Source organism: Alligator sinensis, unplaced genomic scaffold (assembly GCF_000455745.1).
Source record: "Alligator sinensis unplaced genomic scaffold, ASM45574v1 scaffold937_1, whole genome shotgun sequence".
Classification (NCBI taxonomy): domain Eukaryota; kingdom Metazoa; phylum Chordata; order Crocodylia; family Alligatoridae; genus Alligator; species Alligator sinensis.
In genome coordinates this window covers 1,720,200-1,736,551 of record NW_005842257.1, presented here as the reverse complement: position 1 = coordinate 1,736,551, position 16,352 = coordinate 1,720,200, and the positions used below count along the sequence as shown (strand labels likewise).

General features: G+C 46.3%; 1 protein-coding gene across 1 annotated transcript in view; it reads left to right on the top strand.

Moving 5' to 3' along the window:
- The window catches only part of FRMD4B (FERM domain containing 4B), a gene marked incomplete at its 5' end in the record, with an annotated part of 67,762 nt that extends 51,761 nt beyond the window's left edge, over window positions 1–16,001 (top strand). Inside the window, 9 exons of the mRNA XM_006027625.3 lie at window positions 852–985; window positions 1,073–1,192; window positions 2,358–2,586; window positions 6,572–6,628; window positions 7,663–7,810; window positions 9,396–9,515; window positions 10,561–11,369; window positions 12,211–12,343; window positions 14,264–16,001. Coding sequence (XP_006027687.1) covers window positions 852–985; window positions 1,073–1,192; window positions 2,358–2,586; window positions 6,572–6,628; window positions 7,663–7,810; window positions 9,396–9,515; window positions 10,561–11,369; window positions 12,211–12,343; window positions 14,264–14,384 — 1,871 coding nt within the window. The remainder of the gene's footprint in view (window positions 1–851; window positions 986–1,072; window positions 1,193–2,357; window positions 2,587–6,571; window positions 6,629–7,662; window positions 7,811–9,395; window positions 9,516–10,560; window positions 11,370–12,210; window positions 12,344–14,263) is intronic.
- Window positions 16,002–16,352: the final 351 nt, after the last annotated feature.

Below are 16,352 nucleotides of genomic sequence, written 5' to 3'. Positions count from 1 at the left end.
TGCCCGAAAGCTTGCAAAGAACAATTTTGCCAACTATTTACTTGGTCTAATAGAAGATATCACATTTTAAAACACAAATGAAATAGTTGGAAAAATTATTCTTTTCAAGCTTTCGGGCACAAGCACCCTTCTTCTGCCTGACCAACTAAATACGTGGAAGAAGGGTGTTTGTGCCCAAAAGCTTGCAAAAACCAATTTTTCCAACTGTTGACTTGGTCTAATAGACGATATCACATCTACCCTAAAGAAACTGGTCTGCCTATGTCCTTAGACTAACACGGCTACAACCAACACACCCAAAAGATTGTCATACGCCGTGAACCCTGGGTGTGAGGAAAACTGACACCATTTCTTTCATATAGATATATACATTGATGATGCAGATTTGATTTATAAATGTAACCACCCATTTGCTGTGAGCGAGGAGACAGAAATGCACTGCATAGAGTATTATACTGTGGGACACAACAATATCCTGTTACCTGCTTACTGAACCTGCAACCGTTACATGCCCGGGAAGTGTGGTGTCGGCTGGCGTGCAGCATCAGCCCCGCAGAGTGGAATCCAGACTTGTCTAATAAAATGGGGTGTGTTTTGGCTCTGTGTATGTACATGACTCAAGCACACAAATGAATGCCCTGCTTGCTTGTGTGTCCACATATGAAAGTGCACACAGGATTATCGGGGGGAAAAAACAAGTCTAGAGCTCCAGATCCCACAGGAAATTTAACTCTGCCCCTGTCCCTTTGGGAAATCCCAGCCTGCAGGATTGGGCCCTGTATTGTCGGCAAAGGAAGGAAACAGGTCTACCCCACTGTGAATATTGAAGGGAAGTTGTTTTCTTCTTTCAGGGTCTCAGGATTCAGAGGTCAGCGAGGAGCAAAAGAAAGAGAAAATTACGGAGCTAAAGAAGAAGGAGAAGCTGCTGCAAGAAAAGCTGCTTCAGAAAGTAGAGGAGCTGAAAAAGATCTGCCTGCGAGAAGCGGTGAGGACTGGCGCTCGAATTGCAGCAGGGCGTTGGACCGCCTCCTCCCCGGCCTCTTGATAGTGGAGCGTCTTTTCTCTTCTGCAGGAGCTGACTGGCAAGATGCCGAAGGAGTATCCCCTGAGCGCGGGTGAGAAACCTCCTCCGGTCAGAAGGCGCGTAGGCACAGCGTTCAAACTGGATGACAACATGCTTCCCAGTGAAGAGGTAGGCTTCTCGGTGACCAGAGGGCAGCCGACTTCTTGACCCAACAGTTTTTAGTTACTCCAGCTCTTGAGTGCGTGTGTAGACGTGCTGACACCAAGGTTAAAATGGAGCCTTCGGGTGTCCAGGTACAGTCCACTGCTGCAGCCCCTGAAGCCAAGTTAGCTCAAGGGAAGTCTAGCCCCAGGAAGGCTTGATGTAGCACCGTTTGAAGCTAGTGGAAATGCGACTGTTGACTTTGAGAGAGGGTGGGCAGTCTCCGAAGGCACCAGCCTACTCTGTGACTGGGTTTGTTCTTCCAGGCACTGAATTAGACAGTGATTGAGGTTTTGATGGAGCCTCAATAGACGAACGGGGTTCAGTAGTACATCTTCTATGCATGCCAGGGCCACTGTGCCACTGGGTGGGGATTTCCCTATATGGCACAACACAGGCTCCCCCCAGGGCAAATCACTTCACATTGTCCATGGAGCTCAGGAGGCACTTTGCTGGCTGGGGTTGACAAGGGAAGTGATCACAAGCAACATCCCACACAGTCTCTGGGCAGACACCAGTCCCACTCACGTCTAAAGGCTGGATGTAACCAGGTTTCTTCTCTAAGCAGAGTGTGGGGTTGTGGATGCTTTGCGTCCGTCTGCCACCAAAAGCTCTGCGCCGTGATTCACCGGGCTGCCACAAGCCAGTGTGAAATCCTGTTGTAGCAAACCCTTGTGACATCGCTTAATAACACACTTGGCATTTCTGCAGGGCTTTTCTCAGAGTTCTTTACACACGTTAATTAATTAAGCCTTCAACGCCCTGTAACGAAGCCGGGACAATATCAGTTTTACATCTGGCTAAGTGAAGCAGAGCAAGATTCGGTTTCAAATAGAGCCGAGACATTTCATGCTCTAAAAATTGGGTCGCTAAACATGGATTTGGGTTTTGCACTTTAGTTACCCACATTTGACCATTTTGTAATCTGTCCAGAGGCCTGCACAAGAGAGCTGAGCAAGAGATTGCAGGAGTCTTTTAAGCCTTCAAGTATGCTGGCAATACTTCTTTTCACTTAAGGTTTCATTCTGTAATATGGGGTGCCTGGTGTTTCATTGACTCAGGTAAATGTATATGCCTGGTTTCCATCTGCAACCCAGTGTAATAACACAGAGCTCATGTCACCAATTGGCAGGACCCCACCTTACAAAGCTTGGAGAGCAATTTCTTCATACAGCAAAAGCTGGTGGAAGCGGCAAAGAAACTGGCTACCGAGCCGGACCTATGCAAAAACGTGAAGAAGAAGAGGAAGCAGGATTATACGGACGCCGTCAAAAAGCTGCAAGACATTGAGAATTCCATTAACAAATACCGGATCAAGAGTGGCAAAAAACCAACCCAGAAATCAACCCTCATTATACCAGGTAAAGGCTGGGAGTCACCACATGATGGTGAGGATGAAAAAACAATGTCCATGTTACAGTTCCCATTTGGTTTATAGCATTAGTGTGCCCATGGCAAGGGCATGGGAAGTAGGAGAGATGTGCTTGACACATCGTCTCGCATGCAAAGCAGAGCATATGAGAGCTATGGCAGAATATGCTGGAGGAGAGGCTTAAGCACAAGTGCAGGCTTGTTCTAGCATCCAGGACAGACCGAAGAATTAGCATGCAGGGAAAGGCTGGCAGCATCGAAACTGGCGTGGTACCTTGCTTTGTAACACATCGTGTGCTGCTTCATTGCCGAGATGAGCTGCTGCATGCAGGATCTCTGAGCTATCCCAGCGCCCTGGTACAACACTCATCCTCCTCCTGTTATTTTGAGCTGTACAATGACAGGATTTTTCTGCACAGCCAATGCTGGAAAAAAAATGGAAAATAATTGGGCAGCAAAGAATCCACTTCTTGATGAGAAAGTACTGACTTCCATTAAGATACTGATGGGGAATGGGCACGGCTGCATGTAGATCCCAGAAAGGAGGGGCTTACTTTCTTAAAAGTAGAGAGGCACTGGCAGTGCTATTTCCTTTTTACTGGCTTTCTCCCAAGTACAGGCAAGTTCTGATTTTTGGTCTTTTATAGGAGAGTGCAGGGATTAGCAATTCATATGCCAGCTAGGTGAAGCAGAGTCCTGGGCTTAGCAAAAATAACTGAAGGATCTCATGCTTCCTTTTGGCTTTCTTTGCTGATAAATGGCTTCAGGACACATTTTACAGCTCCTCCACCAGGGAACATCTGTACACATGGTTGAAAATATTTAATTGGTCTCACTCTGCGATTTCTGTTGCTCCCAGGGGATATATCGTTTCATGAGATGCATCTTTCTCTTGCAAGGTGGAAAGGGAGGGTGACACGGGCTCCTCTCTATATCAGCTGACACCTTCAGTAAATGTAAAGCTGGCATGGCAGTGTGGAGCCTGTTTTCCAACCTTTGTTCTTCCCTCTAAGTATTGCAGCAGCAATGGGGTTCGCACATAATGTAGATCTTCTGCCAGGGTTACTGCTGTCCTTGAGTTTCAGAATTAATTTTGCATTGATGTCCAGCAAGGGATGCAGGTCGAGGAGGCATGGCAATGTCAAACTGTTGAGCCTTCCCAAGTGGACTAACAGATCCAGTGGACAGGGGTGAGATAGTATCCGTTCTTCCAGCCTGGCGTTTACAAACCACAGGTTGAAGATAGTAGGTACTGGCTCTGGAAGTCCTTTAAAATGAGTAACAGGCTGTGGCAATGAGGCAGAAAGTCAGTGATAAAGCAGTCAGCCATGTGGATGCCACGGGACGGTGGGTGTGAAACCACCGTTGTTCACTCCATGGAGCTTGTTGATTCCCCTGTTAAAACAGGGAAGTCGGGAGATACGACCTTCCAACCTCTCCTTTCACTCCTGGGGCTTGACTTTGCAGGGAGTTTTTCCTGAGTAAGGGATTATGTGCAATGGGAGGGAAGTGGTCTGGATGACTCGGGAGGTCCTGCCAGCCTCAGGTGAGTAAGGACTCCAAGATAGGACTAAACATGACCCCAAGCCCAGCCTCACAACTTCCCTGACAGCTGGGCATGTGTCAGGCTGCCAGGAGGGCAGACCTGGCGTTCCTGTAGGTTTGTCCGGGGATCTGGAGCTTATCCCTTAAGCAGTCCTGACCACCCCCAGACACTACGCACATGGTGGCAGAAAGCTGAGAGTTAGCCTTTTGCCAGGAAGCATGGCCATGAGTCATTGCAGCTGTGGATTGCAGGAATGGTTTGTTGGAAATGATGTATTACATAGCAGCATTGATTTGTCAATTCAGCCCTGCAGTGTTCACATTCCAGCCCTCCGGGGACAGGAGATTCAGCACGTATTTGACTTTCACAGTCCCTCTTCCAGGCCATGCCACTTGTCTCCATTGCAACACTTGCCACTGTTGCTCACACACCCTCGCTGCAGGAGACTCTGGGGGTGCCCCTTTCACGTGGAGCAGTGTCTGACTGACACTTGTGCCACAGCAGATGGTGCATGTGGTCCTGCACACTTTGACTGAATTAAGTGGGGAGCTACTGCCAGACAGCTGAGTTGCTCAGCGTTGTTCCTGGCATGGATATAGCTAGAGAGAGAGCTTTGGAGGTGGGGTTGCTCTTGCTTCTGTAGATGCAGGGGTCTCGCTAGACCTCCCCCCCCAGCAGACTGTCATAGAATCAAAAAAACGAGGGTGGGAAGGGACCGCAGGAGGTCACATCTAGTGCAGCCCCCTGCTCCAAGCAGCACCAGCCCCAACTACATCATCCCAGCCAAGACTTTGTCAAGCCGGGCCTTAAAAACTTCCAAGGATGGAGAGTCCACCACCTTTCTGGGTAATATGGTCCAGTGCTTCACCACCCTCTGGGTGAGAGTTTTTCCTAATATCTAACCTAAACTTCCCTTGCTGCAACTTGAGCCCATTGCTCCTTGTTCTGTCATCTGCCCCCACCGAGAACAGTCCAGCTCCATCCTCTTTCGAACCCCTCTTCGGGTTGTGGAAGGCTGCTATCAAATCCCCTCTCAGTCTTCTCTTCTCCAGACTAAATCAGCCCAGTTCCTTCAGCCTCTCCTCACCAGTCCTGTCCCCCAGCCCCCAAACCATTTTTGTCACCCTCTGCTAGACTCTCCAACTTGTCCACATCCTTTCTGTAGTGGGAAGCCCAAAACTGGACCCATGCTCCAGATATGGCCTCACCAGTGCAAAATAGAGGGGAATAATTGCTTCCTTCGATCTGCTGGCAATGCTCCTACTAGTGCAGTCCTTAGAAGAGGTACCGTGCTTGCAAAACCCAGTCTCTCCATTGCCACTTTCCACCCTGAGTATCTTTCCTTTCACATACAGTTTTTACTTCTTGTCTCTGACCTCTCCCGTGGGAGATTTCTGCTCTGTGGCTGGCGTTACCTAGATTCAGTCGCCTCAACTGCTTGTGATTGTAAGACCTGCAGATTTGTTATCTTAGAAGCGAGCCAGATCTTGATACCTTTGCTCTATGTTGGCCCTCCATTGAATTCAGTTGTGGGAGCCCCTGGCCAGCGGTGAGCTACAGAGGGAGGGAGATGGATGGCCTGAATGGTTGTGTTGAATTTGTGTCAAGTCTGGTTCTCTCCAGATAGCAGCCACCCTTCCAGAGTTGCTGTCTTCCTAAACCGCAGTGAGCAGACATTGTAGAAGAGTTCAGAATAACCAACGCATGTAACTTGTGTTTGTGCGCGCGGATGGTGATGATTGACGGAAGAAACAGCCGGGGTGTGGAAGTGGAAACAACTGCTGTGGCAATCACCAGCTCTTTTCTGATCTGCCTTTCCCTCCCTGATGCTTAGGGTTACTACACTGGAGCATGAGAGTCCTTCCAAGGCGGTCCCGGTTAGCCCCAAGGTGGTCCGGTCAGATCAGACCCTTCTGCTCTGATGTATTCATCAAAAATAAATACAAAAAGTGCAAAAATTGCAGCGACCATATTCTGGATACTTCATGCATGCTACTGTATATGTGGCATAAGGGAATGGAAATCCATGATGGTCCTCTGGGTTCATATCCATGTAACAAAGAGCAGGCTTTGTCCAAATTCTCAAAAGCCCCTAAAAGTCTCATTTTTATAAGTGATTCACAGCTAAATTGTCCGAGGTATTTAGGTGCTTAAAGAAGCAGACGTGCTTAGTGATATTGTAAGATGCTCCTAAGCAGGTTCGACACCAAGCATCGGTATATTAGTAATTTATTAAGTCACAAGGTAAACAGATAAGATGGGATTTCAGTAGCAAATACGAGTGTCTACAGACCGCGGAAGGCTAATTATGCTTTGCACCATATTGCAGAACAGATCCAGCTGGCTCTGAAACTCTTTTAAAAAATACTGTATAAAGTATTGAGAAACCTCTACTTGTGGTGTTTCAAATCCTTTATTTTCCTTCACAGATGACATCATCCCATCGGAGAGCAGCTCTTTGTCTGATACAACAACGTATGATGATGGTATGTGGCTGGTGCTTTTCCTTTTATGAAGCTTGTAAGGGCCTGTATAAATAGTAGTACAACTGCTTTTCAGTGTCTTATTTTGACCTGATGCTGTATCGTAGTTTCCTATATCTTCTTTTTCAGTCCCAGGTATTTTTTGCTAGGCTTTTGGATACAGAAAAGGGAGGAAAAGGCTTAACAAGAGTCCATTGTTTGAAACAGTTTATAGGTCAAAAGTGTGAACCCGTTGCTCTGCAAGTCATCTGTTCGGGAGATTGTTGTTTTAATGGGATGTATCTTCAGAGATACCTGGATCGCACTTTTACAAATAAACCTTGCAGCAACAGTCATGGATAGGGGAGGGCACTTCCGGAGGGTGAGCGATCAGTCAAAGGAGGCATTAGCTAAGAGGAAGTGCCCAGCCCAGCTATTATAAACCACAAAAATATTGGAATATAAAGTGAAAATAATTGTCTGCTAAGTGATGACCTGCATCTTGCCACAGATCTGGTGTTTTGCTTTTAGCATGCACGTTTTTCAACTTTCTGTCCAGCCACTGGCTGGAAAGGTGGTGGCTTAACCTCCCACTAGAGATGAAGCACAGTCATTTGGGCACTAACATCTAAGCAGCTACCAATGTTATTGAGAAGGCCTTATTCTGGTCTCACTTATTGCAGTTTCACATTAGTGAGTCCTAGTGACTTTTTAAAATGTCATGACCTCAAATTCGCAGTCAGCACCTGAGTGTGAGAATGTGCTTCTCACCCCAAGCTGTCACACCTGAGTGTGAAAGCATGGGGCACCTGCACCTACCAAAGTCAGGAGAGGCTTTGCGTTCAACCTCGGAGACACGGGGAGTTCAGGACAGGCGTCCGGGACAAGAGAACCCCGCTAGGGTTGGCGCGTGTTGCCGCCATGGTCTAGAGAGTTTGCACCGTGACCATAGACAACTGGTTGCATCTGCGGTCAGGGGAAGGACCCAGCCATCTGAGGGAGGATGCTGATGTGTTTCGGATTTTGCTCACCAAAAGCATAACGTTGCTTCCCAACAGCCAACGAGTCCCTGACCCTGCCAGCACAGAAAACAAGCTCCGTACCGCTTTCTCCAAGAACCCCTCCGCCAAAGTCTCTTGGTGTGGAGAGAATCCATCTTAGGAAATCCTCCATAAATGACCAGTACCTAGAAACCAGATATTCCAGGTATGATGCGTCTCATGCCGCTGATGACCCCAGCGGCTTCCAATACGGTTGGTGTGAGCCCGGGGCGAGATTTCTTTTGTCGCGAATACACCAGTATGTCCTGCTGCTGAATGACATAGCAGAAGACAGTGCCTTTTTTAAATGGGGACTTCTCTTCTGTGGTTGAATATATTGTTTAATGATTGTCGTTTTATATGAAGTGGGTTTATTGGTAGAGGTAAACTATGGCAAAGCACAGTTAAGTCGGAGCAATTTATGTGGGAAATGGAAAGTGGGTTAGAGATTTAGTGATAGGCATGGCATGAAAAAACACCTTGCCCACTAGCCCGTCCATCCTTCACTTCCATTTGCGCGGCTTGTTTCTGCCCTTTATCTCCATGATGACAACGACGGCCTAATCCTGGCAGCTTGCACACATCCACATAGATCCTAGCAGAATTGCAGAAGAGGCGCTGTCCTCGCCTGATGTTTTCAAAGGCTTTGATGCTGGTGAGAACCGAGCAGGCTCAGCCTTCCAGGAGACAGTCCTAGGTCATGAACAGTACTATAAACAGTCCCGTCCTCAAGCAACAGGGATCCAGTGCCCCCTGTACGCAGTGCAAGGATCAGGCCCTGTGTGTCAGAATATAAGGTCCCTGACGGATGCGACACTTAAGACATGATTAACTGGTTGATCATGTCTTAAGTCATGACCAGGCCACACATTCATTCAATGAATAGCATGATAAAATGAAGAATCAGCCACAAAGTTGTTACACAAAATGTATTATTGTAGTTATCATGCAATAATAATATTGTATTATTCCAAATTACATGTTATACATTATAATTATACAAATGATACACATTAATAAATATTAGTAATATTTTAGTTATTACACAAAATGCAATCACAGACATATATGTTGCCTTTCAAGACTTCCACGTGCTCCAGAGGCTCGGAGCACCCTCAGTCGATCGGGGAGTGCACCGTGTGCTCCTCTGACTGGATGCCCAGATCAGCTTGATCACAGCTCCCAGCCAAGCTTGCTACTTGCCAGTGCAGGGGGAGCCTGGGATCGGGCTCCCCTTGCGTCATCAGTATGGCACAATGGGATCTAATGCAGATCCCACAGTCATGATTCCACATCAGATCCCATCGTGCTTTTACTTGACTATCTGCCAGGGTCCTGAGGGTACTTCAGACAATGCTGGGTCATTGGCTTCTGTTCCCTTGAGTAAGCAGAATCGCATCAAATCCATGTACAGAATTGAAAGCATTGAGAACTGTGAACACTGCTTCTGTGCTGCTCCTCCGTTACCTATTCTGTCTCCTTTGCACATCTCTGTCCCTCAGCATATTGTCTTACATGAACATCTCTGCTGCGTTACCTTCTTGGAGGCTGTGAACTTCTGGCTGTTTCTGCAGTGCTAGCCTTCGCACTGGGAGTATACACACTTGTGCTCACTTCTGCTTTCATTGCCACTGGTGGTTATTTTTTCTTTTGGTTCTGTCTGCAAGCTAAACCAATGCTGTTTTACATTGCATTTTATTGGAGATAGTTGGATGATGACTGCATATTGGATCCTCTGTTTATAATCGCAGGGACCCCCTCTCAACACATAGTAGTCCTTACCGGACACTGGAACGGCAGCCTTACGGAGGGAGAAGCATGCCTACCACACCTGTCCTTACACGCAATGCCTACAGTAGCAGCCAATTACAGTAAGATGATTTCCTTTTTCCTAAAGCGTGACATGAATTTTGGACCACAGAGAAATAAAACCAGTGACAGTAGAAATAGGATCCCTTTGTGTGAGACAGTGGCCCCAGTAGAACCTGGGTTTGCAATATGTTTGCCTGTGATTTTTCAGGTGCCTGGTTATACATTAGCTATTACTTGCTTGTACACTTGTGACATGCAGATGATGGTGTTTATGTGTGCAACCAGATTTCATGCACACAAATACCATCAACAAATGGGAGTGCATCCAAAATGTTGCGTGCAAACATAGAGATTGGCTCAAAGCGGGTTTGAAAATGTTGCCCTTCTGCTGTTGGAGGACAGGTACGGAGAGGCAGTGGGGGATCACGCTGGGTTTCTAAACAGCAAAACTCCAGGAGTTTCACATTTGAGCTACATGGTATTGCTCATTTCAGGCAAGATTGGCAAATGCTTAAGAGGCCACCAGTCAGCGGGATCTTGTCAGTCTATTCATGTGGCTAATAAACTTTCAAGTTGGGGAGCACTGAGCACTTATGAATGCATAACTCCTTTCCAAAATGTGATCATACCTAAGCCTGACTTCACTTAAACTATTGAATTGTCTGCTGCTTTAGCTGTCATCAGAAATGTCCCTTACAGCTGCAGCAAACCTTGCCAAGCTCCACTGCCTGTAATCCAGACCTTTTATGCAAGAAAAAAATAAAAGGCTAATTTATGAGTCCATGCACGGGCCTCCCTGGATCTTGGGGAAGACAATGCACTGCCTAAATGGGATCTTTATCTTCCCCATCCTTAGCTAAAGGATTTCAATTACTTTAAATTTAGCTTGGTATAAAGCCTTTACCATATTGTACCAAACCACTGGCAGGAACAAAGGAGCTGTTCTGATTGCTGTGAAAGGTGGGCTAAAGAGTATCCACCCAGGCCCTGGCATTGCCTGCTCATCCCTTAACCTATGCTGTAGTCTGGTGCAGCACACACCATGACAACTCCCAAACTTCTATGTACAGCTTCTTTTAACCACCTAATCTCTTGCCATTTCAGGCCAGATGTTTCCCCGCAGCACTGCAGACAGCGCAGCGGCAGCCTGGAGTCACAAACCCATTTGCTGTCCGAGACCGTCGGGGAAAAGCCTGCGTTCTCCCTCTCCAAATCTCAGCGAAGCAGCAGCACAGAAATCTTGGACGACGGGTCGTCCTACACCAGCCAGTCGAGTGCAGAATATTACTGCACGACACCTACTCCCAACCCATATTACACCACGCAGACATTAGACAACCGCACGCGGGGCCGGAGGAGGTCGAAGAAGCAAAACATTTCGGCTGCCAATTCGGGGAGCATGCCAAACCTTGCCCAAAAGGACATCCGAAACAGTGTCTACCAAAAGAGTCAAGGGCAGCCTTCCTCTAGCTACTATATTTCTGGATACACCCCGTATGCCGAATGTGACGTTTATTACAATGGGGGGTATGTTTACGAGAGTGATACCGAAGGGCAGTATAGCGTCAACCCTTCCCATCGCTCGTCAGCGCACTATGGATATGACCGTTATAGGGAATTCAGGTCCTACCGTGAAGATGAGATGGACAGAATACCGCACAACCCCTATGCGACTCTAAGGCTTCCCAGGAAGCAAGTGGTTAAAACAGAGCATATAACCAAAAACATTCACAAGGCCTTAGTAGCAGAGCATCTCCGCGGTTGGTACCAACGTGCCTCGGGTCCAAAAAAAGAGCAGGGTCATAGCCTGCAGGCAAGCTTTGACTCTGATCGAGGATCTCAGAGGAGCTTGGGCTTCGCTAGCCTGCAAGTACCGTGCTCTCCTAGCAGCCGGGCTTCTTCTTTCTCTTCAGGTAACGTCTGATTCATGATATATTAGATGTGCTACTTATCCCTTCAGTGGGTCCATCTCTGTTGCCTTTTTGCCCTTGCAACTTCAGTGATGGGAATGTGGCTGCATACATATACATTCAGGGCAGATATTCACCCCCCAGCCCCAACAAAACTGAAGAATAGTTTAAATAGGAATTTTTGGCAGAGAAAAGGCTGTAATTGGTCTGATGGTTTAATGATGCAAGTAGAACAAATGCTCTCATTCGGGCTAGGCTGGTGCCCAAACTACACCATGCACTGGTTATGACTGCAAGGTCCTTGTCATTCCCAGGCACACTGACGATGCAAGAAGCACTGTGCTGTCTGGGTCCCAGAAAATGGTGCCGGTCAAGACACTTGGGCTATACTTCCTGGTGGTATTGTTTTTCTCCAAATTTCACTGGAAAGGATACCACCACCATGGTGATCCATCTGAAAATGGGCACAAGCCTAGCTTTCTGGGGATTGCCATAAGGCAAAAGGGAATAAGAAATCATCCAGGCACTGCGGGTCCCAGAAAACAGTGTTCACCAAATATACACAGTGGGCAAAGGCCTGGCTCCATGGTGCGACTGCCCTGGTCTCTGAGACAGGGAACACACTGATTGCCACTGAATAGAGAGGGTTGGTGTTCAAAGCAATGCCACCCTGTTCCCCTCAATGACGGCCGCATGCCTTGCTCCCCAAAGTACTTTGAAACACAGAGGTTTGCCTGCCTGTCCGGTGCAAACCCGCGGAGATCCTTACTGGGAAAAGTCGTGCTGCTTTCAGTCATTGTAGCTGGAAGAGGATTATGTGCTGTTTTTGTTCTTAAATCTCTAGCTTCTTCAACAAACGCTTCTGGGAACTGGAGGAACCAGACAACCCTGGGACTTCCTGATTACGATACCTTGTCTCATTCCTCTTACACCAGCTGTTATGCAAATGTTTATGGCAACTTTCCACTGCAGAGCAGGTGAGTAGGGCACTCCAAGGCTGCCTTCTGTTCCTTTATAGGCTTTTAAAGCTTGTGACGGTAGCAGCCTGGTTTCAGATTGTCTCCACCTAAACCGGAGTGATCCGTGAAAGCAGTTGGCCAGCAGCAGATCTGCTGTGTCTAACTGAAGAGTATTCATGGACTTTCTAGCTGCTCAAGTGCGATGTTCCAGTCAGTGATAGCATGCTTAAATGGCCTCTCTTATGCAGGTATCCTAGCAGGCTATTAGCTGCTATCAATGGGCGTAGCTCCGTTTGACACACCTGCTAAGGACCTGTCCCACTTTCAGCTGGGCTAGGACATCGGCTGGGCGGGACATAGACTTCTCCCTGTCCTAATGATAAGGAAACAATGCAGGGAGAGGTTGAAGGGCTTGATTTTTTTTTTTTTTACCTGCCAAAATGCTGGATAGGAGATGATGCAGAAATATCCTGTTTTCTGTCACCTGTCTGCAAGGAAAGATGCATCAAAGTCAGTCCAGAGCACTGATGAACAGGGGAACATTGCTGTTGGACCTGCCCCGCAGTGGCGGTGGCCATGACCATGTCCCACCCTTCCTCAACAGACTTCTGATCCTATGTGTGAGCCAGGAGTAAAGTTTCTCTTCCAACTGATATGTGTGATGGCATTCAAAGAGGGCATGGACAGGTAGTCCCCATTAATAGACTCTGTGCATATCACATAAGGAGCTTTATAGTCAGAGAGTCCTGGCTTGATGTGGCTAAAAAGACAGCTGTCTCGGGAACACGGAGTTTAGCTTTGGACAGGTTGGCACATCTTTCTCTCATTCAGATGGGTTCAAAACTGACCACTCTGTTCCCGATTTCACTCTCTGTTGCTATTTACAGTGCGGCACGTTGCTTCAGTGCTGCAGAGATTCATGTGACTCTTGGCTCTTCTGCTTCTCCTTGTGTCTCGTTCCTCCTCCCCCTTCTAAACTCCACCTGTTAGCAGTCAGAACAAAGCCCTTCTGTGCACCAGAGCAATTGTGCCTGCAGACGTGAGATCATATTTAAATACTCTAATGCTAAGTGTAGCCAGCTGTAGTAAGTACTCCACCTCTGTGTGTGCTGCTTTCATGAGTTGCAGTTTTTGCTTGCTGCCAGGCTGGCATGTGTGAAATGCACCCCTTCCATCTTCCATTTATGTGTTTGTTTTAAAACAAGCATTTAAAACAAAAAAAAGGAGTATGAAAGCTTCACAGTAATTTTCACCAAATGCCTTACAGCTTTCAGTTTAGTGCCGTGACTAAAAGAGCTACAGTAACAGCATTTCAAAATACAATTTCTACTAATGGTTTAATGGCCTAGAGTTGGATTTTGCAAAGTGCAAATAAGCTGCCTGTTTTGACAGCAAAAGATTTACGTGAGCCGTGTCTTTTTTTTTTCATTCTGATCATTCGGTCCAAATATGCACCAGTATTGCCTGCGATCTTTAATGCACCTATGAGCATGTGAATATTGTGAGTGACTGAGACAGTGTGCTGTCCTTCTGCAGTTCAGCGTTCCCGCAAGTGCCAATGAAATGCAGATCGTGGTTATTGTATGCGGCTCTTAGGATCTTTTGCAAGTAAATTGCTATCACTCCACTGAGATCAGTAGAGCTACAACAGCTTATGCCTGCTGAGAAAGCCTGCCCCTTCTACCTATTCCTCTCTCCAGAACAAATACCAGGATTCGCACTGTGTTGGCGTAAGTTCAGAATAACAAAATAGACCTGAACTCCCAAGTTCAGGGGTTTGCTCTGAGCTTATGCTGCAATAATTGAGTTCAGAATCCAGCTCTGAATCGCCTCTGCCAGCTCGCAGTTTATTCCTAAACCATTCCCAAGCCAGCACCGAAACCCCCCCGTGGAAATGTTGCTCTGTCCTTTGTCATTGGTGCCATGTTTCTTTTGCAGGGCATATGCAGAGCCAAGCCAGCTGGAGGACGATGCTGAGGACCGGTTGGAAGACGGCTTACACAATAACGAGCAGAGACTGTTTTGGCACGAGGACTCTAAGCCCGGGACGCTCGTGTAGGTCACCAACCACCTTGCGTTTCAATCGCCTTGTGCCTTGCACAGAACGCCGCTATCCCGGCAGAGGTCTTCGGTGGAGTTTCCCAAATGAAAAACAAAAGCGCGTTGGTTTGCTGGTGAAGATCCCGATCAGCATTAAGAGGGACGTGACAGAATTACAAAGCCTTACCAACAACGGCGTTTCTTCCTTAATCCAGACAGTAGCCGAACTGAGCGAGGGCAAGCCACGGTTTCATCTACGACAGGATGCAGCACTTGGATGAAGTATTTATATTGAGCAAGCACTTTTTGAAGACTGCAAGGTGTGGAAGGCAAACCTCGAAGAAAAAAAAAATGTGAAAAGGGGACTCTGTGGGGAAAATGGCATTTGAGGAGCACAATTCGAATGGCTGAAAGAAGAAGGAATGGGGATTTCTTCCGCGGTAGCTTGTGATGGGCTTCATAAGCTGATGAAGGATTTTGTGTATGAATGAGGCAAAGGTTGACTTAATCAGTATTGGATCCTTACTTGAAGGAAGGCCAGCTTTTTTTTTTTAAACAGAGGTTTGAGTGAGCTTCACTGTTTTTTGGGTGTTGTTAGGAGTGTTTGTTGTTTAGCACCACAGAGTGAGTTTCCAGAAAGAAAGCAATCTGCTGTTGCAACGTGTAACATAAAACGAACTTTACGTGGTTGTGGATTTTGGAAATGGAAGCGGTAAGCTTTGAATTTTTTTCCACGATAAAATGAAAATCGGTAATTTCGCGTTCAGTGAATTTTCCACGGTACAGTGTCATTGTGCAGGTAAGCATGCAGATTTTCATGTTGAATGCACAGTGAACAGTTCAGCAGACAGCTAGTATGTTTTGCTCTGCCATTTTCAATTAAAAAAATCTGAGATGGGATGCTTTAGTTCTCGCATATTGAACAATGTTGTTATAATGGCCAGTATTTTAAGGCGGTTGCAAAAAAAAAGAAAAGAAAAAGACCAAGTGGGTGCCTTAAAATTAAGGGCATTGAATTGTACAATCTATCATCCAAAATGCCAGGTGCATTACTGAGTCACTGAGTGACAGCAGCGTTTTCACATAAAATCATTGATGTTCTTTTAAAAAAAAAAAATGAACTGCAGTTTTGATCTAGGAGGGATAAACCTACCTCATATCATCCATATGTAGGAATGAATTAGTGTGGATTCTCTTGTGTAATTTCCAAAAATCTCATTTGCATACGGTTAAAATAATTCTTGTTTCTCAGCTGTACTGTGCTTCAGGAATCCATAAAATGGTGCTCTTTTTTTCCTCCCCTTTTATACAGAGGGTTTAGTTACTCCTTGTGCATATTGTGAATAGAAAAGTTTCTGATAAACTTTTTTGAACATTTTTTTACCAATATTCCAAAGCATGTAATATATATATGGAAAGACAAATTTGTTAAGCTGGTCCTTAGTCATTTGTATTATTAGAGTTGAGGTTTGGAATAAACGAGCAAAAACTAAATGAAAAAAAAAATTATTTATTTGTTTTTGCATATTTGTATAGCCCTCTAGAAATGCAGAAGCCCTTTTTTGCCTATTCTTTTACTACTTCTGACTTTTTGGGACCTATTATTTTGTATGGGTCAATAAACTAAAAGTATGCTACCAAAGCTGTTTTAGTATTCTCCTATTTCTGCGGGGGATTTCAATCGCAGTTCGGTGCGTGCTACTTGTGCTTTCATCTAGGCATTCATCGCAATTCATCAGGGTCTGGTTTCTCGTTAGCCTGTAGCATTTATTGCCATGTGGGACACCATCAAGGATTTTTCCTACCAGTGTTTGTACATCATGCATCCTGAGGCATGAGAGAGGGTTTGCATAATGCTTACAAGTGAGGCGCATGATTCAGCTTTGGAAAGTGAGTCACAAAGCTATTGAAGCCCCCCCGAGACAGCATTGCTTCAGCTCTCAGAACCAGATTTCCTGGCGGCGGTGGGCACCAACAACTCCATCTC